At 38.7% G+C, this 20,927-nt stretch overlaps 1 protein-coding gene across 1 annotated transcript in view; it reads right to left on the bottom strand.

The window, feature by feature from the left end:
- Nucleotides 1-20,927, bottom strand: part of NIBAN1 (niban apoptosis regulator 1) — a 159,231-nt gene that overhangs the window by 87,610 nt on the left and 50,694 nt on the right. Inside the window, exons 2-3 of the mRNA XM_079726916.1 lie at nt 5,578-5,708; nt 1,347-1,478 (exon numbers count right to left, since the gene is read on the bottom strand). Coding sequence (XP_079583042.1) covers nt 1,347-1,478; nt 5,578-5,708 — 263 coding nt within the window. The remainder of the gene's footprint in view (nt 1-1,346; nt 1,479-5,577; nt 5,709-20,927) is intronic.

Genomic DNA, 20,927 nt, shown 5'->3' with positions numbered 1-20,927 from the left:
CACCGTTTTACAGATGAGAAAACTGAGGCTCGAGATTTATAACTTATGCAAGGACACATATCTGGTAACTAGTAAAGGTGCGATTCAAAGTGCATAATATTAACCATTAGGCTATACTGCCTCTTCTCAGGCTTCCCTGAGAGGACAGTATAACGGGCCGTATGAAATCTAAAGTGATTTATTATTATCATTATTTGTACTGTATTGATCATTTGCTTCAGAGAGCAAATCAAATGTTGACTAAAATCCTAAAATAGATAAAGCAGAGAAGATACTGGCTTAACAAATGTTGAAAAGAATAAGACTACCCAAGAAAGCACTCGAGTACTGCCTGGTAGGTGGCATAATAAGTTTGTATTATATTTTATTTCTATTTTCCATCAAAAAGTGGAAGGAGACACATTATCTGTCAGCCTGAGGCCTCTTCCTAAAGGTTTAGCATCAGGGGTAATTACTCAGTGTATCTTCAGAGGATGCCCTGACTAGTTTTGAACTTAGAAGAGTGCAGAGTTTTAAATATGTTACTAACTTTAACACATAAATAGTAACTATTCATTTCAAAGGGAGCTTGAGAATCTATGTAGACTGAGTATGTGTACAGTATGAGATCTGGAAGGAATCAGTGGGATCATTCAGCCTCACACTCTAGTTTAATGGAGGCCTAACCTCAACTTTAGTTTTCCAAATTCTCTGCCCAATGTTCTTCCATTTACACCACATTACCTCCCTTGATGGGGAAAGAAATGGGAACCAATAAAAACTAAGGTCCTCTCAGGTGCTACTAGGCACTGTACATATGCTATCTCATCTCTCCACATTTTACAGACAAGGGAAAATATGAGATAACCAGGAAAAAGCTAGTGAAAAAAATTCATATGTGTAAGTGAAATAAAGTATGTGAAAAGTTCTGAATTTTTAGGAACCCATGCAAATCCAATCACAATCTTAATAAATAATTCCTCTGCCACAGAGGAAGCTTAAGAGTGGGAAGACATGGAGACACAGAGCAGAGAGGGAGAGATATCAGGGAGGTGACTAAGGCCTCGAGGCCCAATGATCATAGGAAAGGCTCCCGCACTGGCCACTCAGTATAACCTTCTATCTTCACACTCGCAATTACTTGTTCAAAGTCTACGTTGCCCACTAGACTGCAAGCATCTGTCTAATCTACAGTGATACGCCTAGAACCTACTATAACCCACAATAAATATCTGTTGACTGAAATGAATACCGGAATCTGTTAGTGCTCACTGAATCAGTCAGTATCAAAGGAGAGGGCTTGCCAGTCAACCCAGCCAACATTTAAGAAAATTGCAAGAATCAGTGGTAACAAGGAAATGTCTTACCTCTTTGTTCTCATAGCTTTCCACAGCAAAGTCATTTTTAACCACAACATATCTCTCCTTCCATTTCTTTATGTCCTCAGCAAACTGTGATAGCTCTGCTTCATACAAAACTGTTCCAGGCTCCAATGGTGGCTTAAAGAAGATGAATGCAATTAACTGTCACAACAAAAGATAGCATATCCTGCTACCACTAAGTCTATTCATGGTATTTCAAGGAATATTTTCAGAAACTATCTTGTGCTGAGATCCTGGGGAAATTGTTGCTTCCCCCCACCTCCCTCCACATTTCCATTTCCTACTTCTCCTGACCAAATGCAAATATTTGTCTTATTGATATTTTTGTGATTTGCATTCCCTTTGTTATGCTACAAGAACAGAAGCATATGCTAGAAGGGGTTATAGTAGCAAGGTTATGCCTTGCATACCTGTGGCACTTAATAAATCCTTGGTAAACTCTGTGGAAGAGAGGGAGTGAGGCAGTTAACTGTAAGTTGTGGACATCTATCCCAACACCCTTAATATACCTCAGGGTTAATTCCTGAAAAAACAGGGGAGTTAACAGGCTGTTCCCCTCTTTGTCAACCTTCAGGGGCTGCCTCAAGAGTCAGTGTTCAGTGGTTTCCCCAGACCCAAAGGTCTGGGAACCAAGGCTAAAAACACTTAACCCACCTTTGTGCTCTTCAAGGAGACTCTGTTTACTCTCTAGTTAAAGAACAAGCAGGCAAGCCAGCAAACCTTCATTCTACCTCTTCCACTTAAAGGTCTAGGGATTTCTCGTTCATAACCCAGGCTAAAAGCCAAGTCATCACTGATTTCTCTCTTCTATTATTCGTGCTGTAGGGAAGTCTCTGTTAGATACCTAGTTAGGTCTTCTATTGGGCTAACCGTGTAAGGGGTAATTCCCATCCTACCTCATGTATTATCTCAAAATATAGGAATGGGCCTCCTGTCTTTCATGTGTCACTGACTTTACATTGATGTTATTCAAACACTATAGTGCCTTTAACACAATACTGTAAACCAACTATACTTCAATCAAAAAAAACCCATAGTCGCTTTAGAAACTCATGCCTCCCCTTTGAAGTAAAACTTACATGAACCATACAGAGAAGAGTGATATGCTAATCTTTTTAAGAATCTGCTAAGGGTTGAAATAAATAGCCTTATAAATTCCAGGGCTTAATATTGAGGCAGATAATGAGGCACTCTCCTATATGGACTCATTAACACGTAAGAGGACCTCCTCTTAAAATGAGACTGCAACCATATATAAGCTGAACTTTATAGTTCTTAGGTACAGCATTTCTTAAACCTGGGCCACTTTTTTTCTTTTATTTATTTATTTTTAGTGTATTTATTTATTTATTTATTTACTTATGGCTACATTGGGTCTTCACTGCTGTGCACAGGCTTTCTCTAGTTGTGGCGAGCGGGGGTGGGGGCAAGCGGGGACTACTCTTCGTTGCAGTGTGCGGGCTTCTCACTGCGGGGCACGGGCTCTAGGTGCACAGGCGTCAGTAGTTGTGGCATGCAGGCTTCCGTAGTTGTGACTCACGGGCTCTAGAGCACAGGCTCAGTAGTTGTGGTGCACGGGCTTAGTTGCTCCGCGGCATGTGGGATCTTCCCGGACCAGGGCTCGAACCCATGTCCCCTGCATTGGCAGGCAGATTCTCAACCACTGCGCCACCAGGGAAGCCCAAACCTGGGCCACTTAGATCAACTGATACGTTTGTTAAAAATGCCGCCTCACCAACCATCCAGATAGTGGAGACTTGGTCAAACTGTGTCCCTGAGCGAGGACCCTGTGGAGCAGAGCAGCCCTCTGCAATCTACGCGGTGGACACGCAGGGCATGTGATATGAGGGAAAAACAAACTACTGTTTTTAAGCCAGTGAGATTTTGGTGTTGTCTTTTTACCATACCATATATTACTGTATCCTGATCGGTTTAATCTTATTAATTTAAGTCCTTCATTATATTGAGCATTTTTTATTGTGGTAAAATACAAATGAACACAAGATGCTTTTCCATTTATTTATGTGTTGTTTAATTTCTTTCAGCAACATTTTGTTTTCAGTGTACAATTCTTTCATCTACGTGGTTAAGTTTATCCCTAAGTATTGTATTCTTTTTTCCTTATGTTATCTTTTATTGTGGTAAAATTAATACACATGGCATAAAGTTTACCATTTTAAGCATTTTTAAGTGTACAGTTTAGTGGCATTAATTATATTCACATTGTTGTGCAACCATCACCACTATCTATCTCCAGAACTTTTTATCACCACAAACTGAAATTCTGTGCCAATTAAATAATAACTCTCTTATTTCCCTCACCCCCACTCCCTTGTTACTACTATTCTACTTTTTGTCTATATGAATTTGACTACTCTGGGAAATTCATGTAACAGGAGTCGTACAGTATTTGTCAAAAAAAATGCAGCTTCACCTTAGACTTATATACTATATACTATACTATACTGATACTATATCAGAATCTCTGGGGGTACAGACCAGAGCTTGCATTTTTATCAAACTCCCAAAATTTTGTCAATCACTGTTTTATGGGGATGACAATCAGTTATCCCTACAAAGCCATGCTGCTAAATCTATTGGTCAACTTTCAGCAATATCTGACCTAATATCACTCCCTCTTTCTTGAAACCCCTTCTTTATTTGACTCTGGCACATTGCACTTTCCTGATTTTTTTTTTTTTCCTACTCCACAGGCTATTTTTTTTCTCAGTCCATCTTGCTGAATCTTTCTCCTTTTTCTGATCTCCACATGTTGGAGGGGCCAGGACTTGGCCATGGAAGCTCTCCTTTTCTCTGTTTATACTTTCCCTTGATTATGTCCCATGACTTTAATACCAGTTTTGAGCTAAGAACTCCCAAATGTCTACTCCCTAGCCTCAACCTCTCCACTGAGCTCCAAATCAGAGCATTCAACTACCTAGTCAGTATTTCCATGGGTGTATGTGAAATAAGTATCTTAAACATAACGTGGCCAAAAGTGAAATGATTCCCATCCACCTCTGACTCTTCTGAGTAAAAGACAAGTCCATCTGCTTATTTGCTCAAGCTAAAAGCCAAGTCATCACTGATTTCTCTCTTCTTCTATTATCTCACACCCAACCCATCAACAAGTTCTGTCAGCTCTGACTTGGACTCTTCTCACAACTGTTTCCACTACCACTCTAGTCCAATTGGCCATCATCCTTCTCTTGGACTGCTACAGTGTCTTCCTTGCCAGTTTCCAGTTTCTTCTCATGTCCCTCCCCATAGTCTATTCTCTATTGAAAGGCCAGAAAGATCACTTAAAATTATAAGTCACTCTGTATTCAATACCCTCCAATAACTTCCCATCACACTTAAAAACCTTTATTGTGGTCTATGGGCCTCCATGATTTGGTCCCTATTTGTCACTCTGCATTCCTTTTTCAGCTCTCCTCCCTTGCTTATATGGCTGTCAGCACACTAGCCTTCCTGGTATGCTTCTGACTGCTGCAAGGTCTTTGCGCTTCTGTTCCATGTGCCTGGAACACTCTTCCCACAGATATTCACACAGCCTACTCTCTTATTTCACTCTAATTTCTGCTCAGACGTCATCTCCACAGAAGGCTTCACTGACCACCTTCTCTGAAATAAGACTCCTGCTTTATTTTACTTTGTAGCATTTCTTATTACATGATATTCATTTGTTTATTTGTTTATTGTCTGTCTTCTATTTGAATATTAACAGGAAAGCAGAGAATTTGTCTTGTTCTCAAGTTCTTAGACTAGGGCCTGACACGTAGTGTCAATAAATATCTTTTTAGGTTGTGGATAATTATTATAATGGAGCAAAGGAGAGAGAATAAGTTACAGCTTTAGAAGATAAAATCACGTTTGATCAATGACCAAAATAAAAACACCCATAGTATGAGGCACTGAAATTATGACTTTTTTTTTACTGTACTTCACCACAGCAAGTCAGATTTCTGACGTCAAAGCATCAATGTGGGAAAAACATAGTAAGACTGAAATCATGTTAGTTTTCTTTTTATGTGGATTACACCATCAACAAGAAATCATATGTTCTAACTTCCAGGCAAATAGTTTTTTGAGCATGAAATGATTGGAGAACAGATTTTTTAAACTGTCATTCAAATTATTGTTTATTTCAGAAATATTATGAGTTATAAACCATTCTTCAGTGGGAGAAATATGAACACCAAATTCCATGGGTTACCTTGGTCTTCAAAAATTGTGATGTTAAATCTCTTTGCTGTTCTACTTCACTGCGTACATAATTGCAGAAAGCCACAGAGTACTGGCGACTGTAGTAGGGACTGAAGTTTTTGATAGCAGCCTCAGTTTTCCCTGGAAAAATATGAAAATTAGAATTTAAAAATGTAGCATCTGTCTCCATAACTCTATATATACCCCTCTAGGCTCCCCAACACCTCCGCCTCCTAGGGATTCGTTATTAGCCCACATGCCCTGAGAACTTTGATACCTGCTGCCATGACTTCCTCCCCCTCTGGCATCGTCCTGAGAGACTTGGAGGTCCTTAAGGTCCATCTATCCGTAACCAACTTTCTTCATTTTACATTAACAACCCATTGCCATGACCATAAACTCAACCATCTTCCTAGTTCTTCTACAACCACCATTCTACCTCACCCTGTTCTCCACTTCAACTTGCTCATTATCTTCTACCTCCAGTCATTCAACTTCTCCTACACAGCAATACAACAATAATCCCAGAGTTCACCATTTCAACTCTGCACACACATCACTCCGTTTGTCTTCAGATCCTGAGGCTCCACTTCTAGTCCTGCTGATCCACAGCCCTGGATAAAATCAACAAACTGTTTCTTCTAGTTCTGCTCCTACGTTTCTGGGCTTAAATTTTTTTAATTTAATTTTATTTATTTATATATATTTTGGCTGGGTTGGGTCCTGTTGCTGCATACGGGCTTTCTCTAGTTGTGGCGAGTTGGGGCTACTCTTCGTTGCGGTGCGCGGGCTTCTCATTGCGTTGGCTTCCGTTGTTGCGGAGCATGAGCTCTAGGTGCGTGAGCTTCAGTAGTTGTGGCACGAGGGCTCAGTAGTTGTGGCTTGCGAGCTCTAGAGCACAGGCTAAGTAGTTGTGGCGCAGAGGCTTAGTTGCTCCACAGCACGTGGGATCTTCCCGGAACGGGGCACGAACCCGTGTCCCCTGCACTGGCAGGCGGATTCTTAACCACTGTGCCACCAGGGAAGTCCCTAAAATTTTTTATGATTCAGAGAATGATATAACTACCATGGTGTAGAGGTAAAAACTTTGGATTAAGAGTCTCGAGACCGGGCTTCCCTGGTGGCGCAGTGGTTGAGAGTCCACCTGCCAATGCAGGGCACATGGGTTTGTGCCCCAGTCCGGGAAGATCCCACATGCCGTGGAGCGGCTGGGCCCGTGAGCCATGGCCGCTGAGCCTGCACGTCCGGAGCCTGTGCTCCGCAACGGGAGAGGCCACGACAGTGAGAGGCCCGCGTACCGCAAAAAAAAAAAAAAAAAGAGTCTCGAGACCTAAATTCTGGTCCCAATTCTAGAGGACAGAGAAGTGAACCAGCTGTATGACCTCAGTTGTCACTCATTCTCTCTAGGCTCAAGCATCCTAACTGTAAAGGAAGATGCTCACTAGTCCACACTTTTCTTGGAATCTACGTGACAGTGAAATATAAGCATGGAAGTACAGCTGCCTCACAACTGTGACCAGCAACTACAATATGACCTCTTAGCACCAGAAGAAAATTAATCTGAGGAATAATCATGTGGGAGGAGCTTGAGGACTCGAGATGGAGGGAGAGGGAGAGTCAGGCACTGGAATACTCTTGAGCTTTTCCAACCTATGCTTAACTTTAGAAAGTAGGGAAATTGCGAAGGCAGGAAAGGAGAAGAAGAAATAGGGGAGAAAGGGCAAAGGGGCATTCTGAAGCAGATGAGTAATCCTCACAACATTTCAAGGACTTGCCACAGAGTATACAAATAAATACAGGTCACCCTGACTGTACTTACAAGCTGTTAGTCCTTGGAATAAGAATATCAGTTTGAGAAAAAATAAACCTGATATAACATTCCAAAATATTTTAAAATACTCTCATGTGAACTTGGCATAATTTTTGTTTTCAAATTTGATATTATAGTCAACAGAGAAATATTAAAATATAATGTACATAGCTACTTATAGCTCTGTATGTTACATTTTATACTTAATTTTATGTATAGCTGTTTACAGCTATTACACATGTAAAATTTCAAAAATAAGTGAAGGGTTCTAACCACATAGATCAAGATACTCAATATGAGAAACTTGAATTCATAGCTGCCAACTTCTATGCCTATGGAATCATTGCCCCAAACACCCACAGTGTATAAATACTCTCTCTATAAGGAAAATCCTTCTTTAGTTCAGGCATTTAGATTTCATGATACATATGAGGTAAAGGGGAATTCTTGCTTATTCGCTCAATAAAATGACATTTTCTGGTTGTATTTATGAGCTTTAATAATTATTACTTGTAAGGTGCTTTGATACCCACTAATAATAGGTTCTGTAGAAATGCAAATAAAAGTTCCTATAATTTGAATCAGGTATACTTTTGCTTGCTTTGTGAGTTTATGGTATTACTATTAATCAGTATTTGCATAATACTTTAATATACTCAGGCTTTATGTGTCTAATTGGTTATTATTTTTTTAGCTTTTATACAGTGCATAAGGAATAAAATTCTATATACTTGTCTATAATTTTCTTGTATAGGCGTGGGACATCTTTGAGAATCCCCACAATGAGAATGGTCTCACCTCACTAAAACATATAAATAATTAACAAAATTTGCCCTTAAGATCCAAGTAACCACTATTTAGTCTAGCAGGAGAGCAGCCAGTTAATTTCTGAGTAATTTTTACACTCTTGCAAGCAATTGGATTTAAATAAAAGGAGGTGGATGTCATTTTATGATGAGCTTTACAAAGCCTTGAAACCTGACATCCTGCCACATCACCAAGCCCCCTCAAGGATGCCCTGCTTCTTTTTTTTTTTTTTTTTTTTGCGGTAGGCGGGCCTCTCACTGTTGTGGCCTCTCCCCTTGCGGAGCACAGGCTCAGTGGCCATGGCTCACGGGCCCAGCCGCTCCGCGGCATGTGGGATCTTCCCAGACCGGGGCACGAACCCGTGTCCCCTGCATCGGCAGGCGGACTCTCAACCACTGCGCCACCAGGGAAGCCCAGGATGCCCTGCTTCTACTGAGATGCAACAATGCCACCACTCCCTCCCAATGTATGAGAAAAATGTTTCTGTGATTTGAATATCTGCATATACTATCAGCACAGCATCCACCAGGGAGCATTCATAAAAAAGAGATTACAGCTTCCTAGGGGAATTAACCTAAAGACTGGTTCAAAATGTAAATAAAACAGCTAACAACATCACAAGTTCTAAGAGGAAAAGAACCTAAAGCGATTCCCAAAATGTATCTAGATTTTAAATCAAGCTGATCTAAGCCCAAATAAAGGAATGCCCAGTGTAGGGATCTTGACAATTTGAGAAAAGCCTGGTGTTGGGGCAAAATACCACTGTAGTTAGGAGGATGAACTCTGGAGTCAGACAGACATGGGCTGACTCTAAAGAGTCCCATCTCTGTTACTTACTAGTAGTGGGACTTCACACCAGTTACTTTCCCTCATATAAAATGAAGCCAACAAGAGTAGCAATCTCATGGATTAAAATGTTATATTACTCAATCATAAAAAAGAAAGAAATACTGCCATTAGCAGCAACGCGGCTGGAACTAGAGAGAATTATTCTTAGTGAAATGTCAGACTGACAAATACTGTATGATATCACTTATATGTGGAACCTAAAAAGTAATACAAATGAATGTATATGCAAAACAGAAAGACTCACAGATATAGAAAACAAACTTGTGGTTACCAAAGGGGAGAGGGAAGGGGGAAGGACAAATTAGGGGTATGGTATTAACAGATATAAACTACTATATATACAAGAGATAAGCAACAAGGATATACTGTGCAGAAGAGGGAATTATACCCATTATCTTATAATAACCTATAATGGAATATAATCTGCAAAAATACTGAATCACTTTGCTGTACACCTGAAACTAACACAATATTGTAAATCAACTATACTTCAATTAAAAAAAAACAGTAGCAATCTCATAGTGCTGTCTTAATCACATGAAACAACACAGTAAAATAAAAGTGTTCAGCACTGCATTTGGCACATAGAAAGTTTTTGGTAATCCCTAGTAATTAAATTGATGATGAAGCACCCAAGCCAACCACCCAGGGAAGGTCCTTAAACTAAACTGAGGAATCAAGGAGAAGCCAAAAGCAAGTTGTCTATTGTAACTCTTTAACTGGGGCTATCCTGCCCTGCTGCATACAGAACAGCCATCCTACTCACTGCAAGCTCAAGACAAACATAACCTACATTTTCATAGATGTTTTAGGAATGCTTATCAGCACGTAAGAGGCCCTCAGTGCAACCTGACTTAAAATCAACTAAATCAAACGTTAGCCTTAATGAGTCAAAGTGAAAAGCGAGTTAGTAGCTGTGTTACATTGAGCTCCTCTCTCCGAGCCTCGATTTTTTTATACTGAGGTATAGTTGATTTATAGTGTTGTGTTAATTACTGCTGTACAGCAAAGTGATTCAGTTATACATATATATACATTCTTTTTTTATATTTTCCATTATGGTTTATCATAAGAGATTGAACATAGTTCTCTGTGCCATACAGTAGGAACTTACTGCTTAACCATTCCACATATAAAAGCCTACATCTGCTCACCCCAACCTCCCACTCCATCCCTCCCCCAATCCCCTCCCCCTTGGTAACCGCCAGCCTGTTCTCTATGTCTGTGATTCTCTTTCTGTTTCACAGATAAGTTCATTTGTGCCATATTTTAGATTCCACCTGTAAGTGGTATCTATGGTATTTGTCTTTCTCCGTCTGACTTATTTCACTTAGTATGATAATCTCTAGTTGCATCCATGTTGCTGTTGCTGCAAATGGCATTATTTCATTCTTTTTTATGGTGGAGTAATATTCCACTGTCTATATGTACCACATCTTCTTTATCCATTCATCTGTCAATGGACATTTAGGTTGTTTCCATGTCTTGGCTATTGTGAATAGTGCTGCTATGAACATAAGGGTGCCTGCATCTTTCTGAATTATAGTTTTGTCCAGATATATGCCCAGGAGTGGGATTGTTGGATCATATGGTAATTCCATTGTTAGTTTTCTGAGGAGCCTCCACACTGTTTTCCACAGTGGCTGCACCAACTTACATTCCCACCAACAGTGTAGAGGGTCCCCTTTTCTCCACACCCTCTGCAGCATTTGTTAATTGTAGAGTTTTTGATGATGGCCATTCTGACTGGTGTGAGGTGATACCTCATTGTAGCTCTGATTGCATTTCTCTAATAATTAGTGGTGTTGAGCATCTTTTCATGTGCCTATTGGCCATCTGTATGTCTTCTTTGGAGAAATGTCTATTTAGGTCTTCTGCCCATTTTTGGATAGGGTTGCTTCGTTTTTTTGTTGTTGAGTTGTATGAGCTGTTTGTATATTTTGGAAATTAAGCCCTTGTCAGTTGCATCATTTGCAAATATTTTCGCCCATTCTGTAGGCTGTCTTTTCATTTTGTTTATGGTTTCCTTTGCTATGCAAAAGCTTGTAAGTTTGATTAGGTCCCATTTGTTTATTTTTGTTTTTAATTCTATTGCGTTTGGAGACTGACCTAAGAAAACATTGGTACTATTTATGTCAGGGAATGTTTTGTCTATGTTCTCTTCTAGGAGTTTTATGGTGTCATGTCTTATGTTTAAGTCTCTAAGTCATTTTGAGTTTATATTTGTTTATAGTGAGGAGAGGGTGTGTTCTAACTTCACTGATTTAAATGTGGCTGCCCAATTTTCCCAACACCACTTGCTGAGGAGATGGTCTTTTTTCCATTGTATATTCTTGCCTCCTTTGTCAAAGAATAACTGACCATAGGTGTGTGGGTTTATTTCTGGGCTCTCTATTCTGTCCCATTGATCTATATGTCTGTTTTTGTGCCAGTACCATGCTGTTTTGATTACTGCAGCTTTGTAGTATTGTCTGAAGTTTGGGAGGGTTATGCCTCCTGCTTTGTTCTTTTTTTTCAGGATTGCTTTGGCAATTCCAGGTCTTTTATGGTTTCATATGGATTTTAGGATTATCTATTCTAGTTCTGTGAAAAATGTCTGAGCCTTAATTTTGTCACCTGTAAAATGGGGATTATAAGACACCCATTTTCATAGCATTTTGTGAAGATTCAATGGGATATTCTACAGGTTAAAAAGTACCTGTAGCAGTGTCAGACACTTTAGTTACTCAATAAATTTTGACTATTATTACTATTATTTAATATTCCACCATGAGAGCATTCAAATAAGTGGATCAGCCCACAGGCACCACACAAAATAACTTCAGCTTAAACCAGCTTGTTTCCACAGTTTCCAAGATGCTTGAGTATTGAATTGCCACTGTTTAGTATAATATTCCCTTTCCTAAACTGTTTGTAAAACACAGTGCCAGGTCTTTCTCTAAAAGGAAGTTACTCAATAATATAAAGACTAGAGCCACAAAGGGCTTCTTCTGCATTTTCTTACACAAGCACTTTTGGCACAGGCATATTTCTTCTAATCCTACTCAATTACTGCAGCATACTATGCTGGGTGTGGTGCTGCTACCATTTACTTGACCAGGCTGCTCTCAACACCCTTCAGGGTGATCATCACTAAAGTTAAAAGAAGCCTCCATGACAGGTCTGTCCACAACACGTAGCTTCAGTTCAACTTTGTAAAAATAAGAAAAGTATCTTCTGGACCTTTTAAAACCATTTGAATTCATACAGACTCCAAAACTCAGCACTATTATTTGATTCCTTTTCCCTTGCTCCCATATTCAGTCATCATGTATTGTCACTTCTACTTCTACAATATTTCTTGAATCCATCTCCTTTTCCCCATCCCAACCCTCATGACTTCAATCAAGTCTTTATTATCTTGAAACAACATTGTAAAAGTCTCTTAATCTACCCTATCTCAGAAACACAGCAGAGCAACAATGCAGAACAAAACATAGCAAACAAATCAGAAAAACCTTTCTAGCTTTCAGTTCTAAAAGAGGAACAAAAAAGTCAGAGCCAGAGTGGGAGGGGGCAGTGCCACTGCCGATACATAAATCCTGGAGGATTATGGGAGAAAGACAAAGCTTGGTCTGTGTTGCAAAGGCAGATTCTAGGGAGTGGCCAGAGCGAGTCCAGAGTTGATGGAGCAGAACAGGAAAGGCTGAATCATATCTGGCCACCATGGTTCCACTCAAGAGAAAGCTGACACGAGTTATCAAGGTCCAGATGTTAGACTGGGGAACTTGCCTTCAGAACCAAGTCTTGCCATTAATGCTCCCAGGAAACTCTTTTGAAAGCCTTAAGAGACACACCTCATAGTCGTAGAACCATAATCCTCTGCATCCCCGCCTGACAAGTTTCATTTGACATGTTGTTGCAAGATCACGTTAATTCCTTTGTAAAAACCTTCAACGGTTCCCCATTGCCTAGAAAAGTAACCACTTAGCCTGGCACTGAAGGCCCTGTGATCTGGCTCCAACTATCTTTTATTTCCCACCTCTCTACTCAGACTAACCCTCCTCATCCCCTGTACATGGCCATGATTTCTCCCTCCCTTAAAGCCCAGGTGGCAATCCCAACCCAAGAAGCCTTTTTGCTCTCCCTAGCTGGAAACACTCACCTTCTTTCGTATTCTCCCAAAACTGCACCACTTTTGCTACAGCTGTTTATATAGCTTATCTCTCCTCCAGGGGTACAGTGTATTTATGTACTCAGCAAATATTTGTTGAATGAATGTAAGAATGGCTAAGTAAATATTTAAGAGTAAAGCAAATTACAGTGCATCACAATCATGAAACCCATGCTAGTACCCCAAGAAAAGAGAAAGGTCCAGTTCTCAGCTTGACTATTTATTATTAAAACTATGCACTCTCATAGCACAATTCTTTCATTTAAAAAAAATTTTGACTCTCACAGGTTAACTCCGTTTAAGCTTTTAGATGAATTTTGTCCCTGAAATTATAGGTGGGGAATTATTTACAAACAGAAGCTTTTACTGGTTTGTTTGTTTTTCTTGACCAGTTTGTAGACATGGGAAATATATAAGGGCCTAGGTAAAACTTATATAAAGTCTGAAGAACCTGACAGATTTGTATATTTTCTCATTCTAGAAGGTTGTTTGTCAATATTCCAGTCCTTCAGTAGTTTACCTCAATTCTACACTTTATCAATAGTTTTCTTCCTTGAAAGATACTGTTTCTAGTGGATTATTCCTAGTTCCTTCATTATTCCCAGGGTCAAAACAACTATGGTATATTAAAAAGTCTTCTCGAAAATATTCAGATTCTATGCTGTTTCAATCACTTTTAGAAATGTAGCTCATAAGTACAGCAAGATACAAAAAATCCAAGCACTATTTTTGCTATATATCCTTCTTATCTTTTTTCAATTATTTTTTAAATAGTTGAGATTATTACATTTTGTATCCAGTTTTATTTACTTAACATTTCACCTTTGGTTTTTCCTATGATACTACAAAAAACAAAAAATTACATTTTTCAGATGTTACATTTCTATTGTTACTATGAAGGAGAAAAATACAGAAATTAAAAAAAAAAAAAGGTTCCTTTTAACAAAGTGGCTGTTTCCTGAAAACTGAGGCAAATTCACACATGAGAAGAGGGTTAACTAGGCCTTTGGCCCACTATCCTTTTTTTTTTTTTTTTAACATCTTTATTGGAGTATAATTGCTTTACAACAGTATGTTAGTTTCTGCTGTATAACAAAGTGAATCAGCTATGCATATACATATATCCCCATATCTCCTCCCTCTTTCGTCTCCCTCCCACCCTCCCTATCCCACCCCTCTAGGTGGTCACAAAACTCCGAGCTGATCTCCCTGTGCTATGCGGCTGCTTCCCACTAGCTATCTATTTTACATTTGGTAGTATATATATGTCCATGCCACTCTCTCACTTCATCCCAGCTTACCCTTCCCCCTCCCCATGTCCTCAAGTCCATTCTCTACGTCTGCATCTTTATTCCTGTCCTGCCCCTAGGTTCATCAGAACCATTTTTTTTTTAGATTCCATATATATGTGTTAGCATACGGTACCTGTTTTTCTCTTTCTGACTTACTTCACTCTGTATGACAGACTCTAGGTCCATCCTGGCACAATATCTTAAAACCTTTCGAGGTTTCAGGTGAAGATTAATTTGGGAGAATGACAGAAGTAGCTCTGAAAATAAAATATTTTTAATATTTATAAAAGTATAATAATATCCACTGTTGTTTATTTTCCCCAGAGTTTCTCAGATTATAAAAGTTTAAAAGTCCTGATGAGTTATAACATCAGCTTTAGTTTCAGGTTTCTAAGCACCATCACTTTGCACCTTAGGGTGGAGATATCAGAAATCCCAATTCACAATACAAAGGTGCAAAAATCTAATTACACAAAATACTGCCCAAGGGCTCTCTCTTTCTTCTAGTAAATGCCTTAGAGAATGGGGATAAATTGGATTCTCCATAATTGAACTAAATGATGTTTTATTTTTTAAAGCACATTTATTATTGGTGCTTGAGTGACAGGTTTTCTTAACAGACTCTACTACAAAAATTCTTCATGGGCAGCATTGATGCCAGCAGGTCCCTGCATCCTAGCTGGCAGAAACTCCACTTTGAGTTAAAAATGAGACATATAAACCAACTAAAGTTCTCTGTGATTTACTTCAGATATTAATCCACAGAAGAGAAACACACACATACGCTCTCAAGAGCTTCTATTTAATATATCAGAGTCATGCCAGGACCCTCCCCGGACTCAAAAAGCATCTGATAGAAAGCAGATATGCTTAGGAACGAACAATAAAACAGTTTCCTTGTTTCCAAAACTTACACTCATAGAAAACCTAAACTCTGAGTGTACTTGCCCTTGGACTGTTAGAGACCCTCATTTTTTTCCAATCCCTATTCTAAAAGCCGGCACATTATCTTTAATATAGCCACAAAGCTTAGCCCATTAAGGCATTCAGGGAGTCCACAAGTACTTACAGATGCTACATAAGGGGCCAGGCACCAGCTCCAGTTGGTGAGGCAGAAGCAAAAACAGTGTTTTCTACAAATGATCACAGCCACTGAAATGAATTAAGGTTCCCATCTGCACTACATATTTAATAGAACAATACTTCGACAGGTTAATATAAGAGAAATGGGAGGAGCTATCTATGGGGGGAAAAACACTATCATATTATGTTACAATACTCATTACCTTGACTCTATGGAAAAATAAAAATCCTACTGTGGTCAGCTATTCAAGAGAACAGATCTTTAGAACCTGTAGGACCTTAAGTCTGGTTTCCTCTTTTTTAGGGGAAGAAACCAACTGCAGTGTTAGAAAAATACATATGCCTGTACTTTTATGCACACATTTTTCTTTAGCCATAATTAGATGGAAGCTAGCTTTAAATTTTCTTCCATTTCATTTGGGAAAAGTGCTTGGAAATTTTCAAGATTATTTTGCCATTACTTCACAGCATGTCTCCAATTTCCTCATGACACATTTGATGAGAATAAATCATGTTTATTTTGCTACTTCTCTAAATTGTCTAATTTCCCCTAAGGAAGTTGCAGATTGGCTGTCTTTTTTTATTTTTAAAAAAAGGAGAGGGAAGAGTGTGAAAAAGAAAATTAAACCAATCTGATACAGCTACTTTTTCAGAAATCGCAAGAACTATGAATGTAGGAAGAATACTAATATTTTGCCCATTAAACAAACTTTTTTGGTTTTGAAGAAAATATAAAACTGAAATGCAGAAACTGAAAAAATGAAATTCCCTTTGCTCTTTTTGAGTCTAATTATGGTTATTAAAGTTTTTGCACATATTTTATCAGAGGTTCTCAGATTATTCCAAAATCCTGAAGATAATCTTTGCTTTGAGATTGCAGCCATGCAAATGAATACAACATGCACATTAATAGAAGTCAGGCCATACTTAAATGAAGCAACAAGCTTAGGAATGTTACTAAGTGATTCCCCTTCCAACGTAATAGGTTCTCTGGTGTCTCCTTCAGATTCTCTTTTATTTTCCTAACTATGCCCTTTCTTTTTTCTTATTTTATTCCACTTTTCTTCTTTCTGCACAGAAGTATGTTTGTCTGAAATGCTTTCTGTTACAGTTTTTACTTCTTCTCTTCAAGAATTTATGCTATTAATGTGAAAAAAAAAAGAGAAAAAATTCAAGAAAACTATGTTTGGGACCCAGATACGCTTGTGCTTTGTTAGTCTGGGGAGACAGGTAACAATAAGGAGTGGACTTTGCTATAAAATGAAAGGTGGCATTGCTAGGTTTGGGGAAGTCCAGGAAAACTTCATAAACTATTCAACATTTCTGCAGGCCAGCTAACTTTCTGAAACCATTTACAAGGTAGATAAAGTACTCATTAGGGAAAGTTATTTTAGCATGATCTAACTTATCCTCACACAAATTTCAGAACTGCCAAAATGGTTCTGACTCCTGTCCACTTGATTCAGTCAGGCACTGAGTCCTCTGAATACAATTTTCTTGATGATAACTCAAACATCTTCAATTTTGCTTTTTTGACAACCTAATGATTGCCAGCCAGTGTATCAGTTAATCACTAAATTTAAAAATTCTTGAGTAATGTACGTTAGTGAAAAATTAACTAAAAGCTATTGTATGCGATGTTCTAAAAGCAGAAACAGAAAAACCCCACCAAAATCCCCAACAGTACTATCTAAATAGTACCAGGTTATTTAAAGTCACACATTTTTACTATGGGAATTGCTCTTCCATAAAGTGAATTCGCATGGCGCTTAATAAATGTGCTAAAAGCTCATACGACTAGCTCTGCTTGGAGTCCAAGCCTCACAGGTAATTCACTTACTCTAAACTAGCATTATATGCACCAAGGGGGTTAAATATGAAGTAGAACTGTAAATAACTGAGACTACCCTCCACAATAACCTGTATAAAAGCAACTTGAGTTCATCTGGACAGTAGCACAGACATGCCAATGTCAGTCACATTCCAACTTCCATATATTGATGAAAAGACCAAAGATTACAGACTTCTAGAGCTGGATGGGATCATAAGGGTCATTTCCAACCTTTTCCTGTTTTCAGATCAAGAAATTAATTGGCCCATGGTCACAAAACTAGTTAGTAATAGAACATTTATGAAATTTTTTAATGATCATTGTCAATGTTTTTAACAAAGTTTTTCTCTCTACTAAGACTACACTGATTTTTATGGAGGAATTCAAGCACTCCCTTTTTATTAATGGAGGAATGTAAGTACTCTTTCGTAATAAAAACCACATTGTCAAGAAGCCTTGTGAAATTATCTTAAATTTAGGTAAAAAGATGTTGTTATGGTTAATCTTATGTGTCCACTTTAGTGGGCCATGAGATGCCCAGATATATGCTCAAACATTATTCAGGAGGATGTCTTTGAGGGTGTTTCTGGATGAGGTTAGTATCTGAATAGGTAAACTGAGTAATGAATATTGTCCTCCCCAATGTGGGTGGACCTTATCCAATCAGTTAAAGGCCTAAATAGAACAAAAAGGTAAGAGGGAATTTCCTCCTGCCTGACTTTTGAGCTGGGACATTTGTCTTTGCTGGCCCCTGGACTTAGACTGAAGCGACTCTTCCTGGATCTCTAGGCTGCCAGCTTTCAAACTGGAGCAACAACATCAGCTCTTCTGGGTGTCCAGTTTGCTGCCCTCAGATCTCGGGACTCGTTAGTCTCCAGAATTGTGTGAGTCGATTCCTTATTTAAAACATCTCTCCTGTCTCTCTCTCTTTCTCACTCTAATACAGATATAATCAATTGAAATACATTATTGAATCCTCACAAAAGTATCAATTTATTTCATTAAATGTATATTAAATTGTTGGGTCAACAAGTTAAAAGTAATGAAAATGTCTAGGGCTTCAGTGTAATGAGTTCTAAATTTTTCAGTAGAATCTGCAAGCCAGTGTGTTTCAGAATACTCTCTGAAACACATGGAATCTGTATTTAAAACATTCCATTAAGTGATTTATGAAGGACAGTAAAAGCATTTGGCTCAGCTTCATCCAACTGGCAGAGGTTGCCAGCAAGAAGGCAGAGACCCAGCAAAGCTCTGGGTAGAGGGGGAACAAGCTGACCTTATCTGAGTACCCCTTAATCTCATTCAGGTGTTCCAATTAAGTGGTATCACTGTCTCAATTAAAGCTGCAGTGTCTATTGGCTAATACCATAAAGCTTCCTGGGAAATACACTAATTAGGTAGATTTTCTTATCTGCTGATTAAGAATCTGTTTTGCACCAAATCAAGGTTAAAACTTACTGCTATGGACCAACCCCATCATCTGTAGGATATTCGAAATGTCTTTAACAAAGTTTCTCTCATCTCTTCCCTATATTCTACTTTATCTGAGCCAAGAGATGAGGTATGTTGAATCACAGACCACTAATAACAAGGGTTTTGTATATGTGTATATTTCAATTATGAACCCTTTCAACATAATGAACAATAAAGTGAGTAACATATATTCCCACTATCCATCTAAATAAAATTTACCATTACCCCATATTTACCTCAAAAAAATGTTAAGCAAAACACTACAGCTAGAGAAAAACAAATGCCGTATGCTAAGACATATATGTGCAATCTAAAAAAAAAAGGCTCTGATGAACCTAGTGGCAGGGCAGGAACAAAGATGCAGACGTAGAGGATGGACTTGAGGACATGGGGGTTGGGGGGAGGGGAAGCTGGGACAAAATGAGAGAGTAGCACTGACATATATACACTACCAAATGTAAAATAGCTAGTGGGAAGCAGCCACATAGCACAGGGAGATCAGATCGGTGCTTTGTGACCACCTAGAGGCGTGGGATAGGGAGGGTGGGAGGGAGGCTCAAGAGAGAGGGGATAAGGGGACATATGTATACATATAGCTGATTCACTTTGTTATACAGCAGAAACTAACACAACATTATAAAGCAATTATACTCCAATAAAGATGTAAAATAAAAAGAGCATCAAGGATTGCCAGCAGCCACCAGAAACTACGAAAAGGCAAGGAAGGATTCTTCCCCAGAGCCTTCAAAGATCATAGCCCTATTGACACCTTGACTTTGGACTTCTAGCCTTCAGAACTGTAAGAGAATAAATTTCTGCTGTTGTATGACAAAAAAAAAAAAAAAAAAAAAAAAGAAGAAGGAAAAGGCAGGAGAATCATAAAGTGCTTCCAGTAAAAGTAGAACATATGTCCAAGTACCTTATTAATTAACCAGAGTAGAGAAATTGGGTATTATCTATAGAGGGATATAAAATGAAGTGAAGGCATTTCTTTCTAACTCTTAAGACAGGGCATATTTGACCATATTTCCATGTTGATGAGAAAGATCCACAATGAGGAATGCTTGCAAATACATCCTTGCAACAGTAGTACACATTTTTCACAGTCTATGAAACATATATTTTACTGTGTCTTCAGTGAAATAAATGAAAAAAATTTAAGAGGTAAAAAGGGGTATGCTGGGCTTCCCTGGTGGCGCAGTGGTTGAGAGTCCGCCTGCCGATGCAGGGGACACGGGTTCGTGCCCCGGTCCGGGAAGATCCCACATGCCGCGAAGCGGCTGGGCCCGTGAGCCATGGCCGCTGAGCCTGCGCGTCTGGAGCCTGTGCTCCGCAACGGGAGAGGCCACAACAGTGAGAGGCCCGCGTACCGCAAAAAAAAAAAAAAAAAAAAAAAAAAGGGGGTATGCTAATGACCTTACTTTGCACTTATTTCATTTCCCATGCATCTGAAAATATATGTAGATCTTTTAGCCATTTACTTTATCTCAAATTATCTGAGTCCTTTGATTTACACAGTAGGATCAGAGAATTTTTACTCCTGATTTTGACTGCAGTCTTTCAAACAAAGAATTAGAGTTTTTTTAACAAAGTGGCTCTTTGCCTTTTCATTACTTTATGTATGTATAGATGTACTTGAGGAGAAATAAGAGTGTATATAATTTTGTGTGGTCAAATTTATAAATCAGTCATACTGTGTTCTCTCAAAAAAATACTAGGATCAGGGATTTATAAACTGAATTTTAATTGAATACCTAACACACAGTAAATGCTATAATGAATACACTTGGTAATTTAAGCAACTTTATCTATGGTTTTTATTTATCTTTTTGAAATTTGGTACAGTTGTCAAAATATTATATCTTGAAATAAACCAGTAACCCTGAAAAACAAAAAACAAACAAACACTACAGCTACATTTTGTAGGCCCCTTTACCCTGCCTCACAACACTACTAGGCACCACTATGCTGAAAGTGATGTTTATTCCTTTAAGGCATTTTAGACTCTTACAAACATGTGTAGGTATCCATATGAAACTAATAGCACTGTTATGCATATTTT

This window comes from Hyperoodon ampullatus (assembly GCF_949752795.1).
Source record: "Hyperoodon ampullatus genome assembly, chromosome: 2".
Classification (NCBI taxonomy): domain Eukaryota; kingdom Metazoa; phylum Chordata; class Mammalia; order Artiodactyla; family Ziphiidae; genus Hyperoodon; species Hyperoodon ampullatus.
This window is presented reverse-complemented; position numbering and strand designations above follow the sequence as displayed.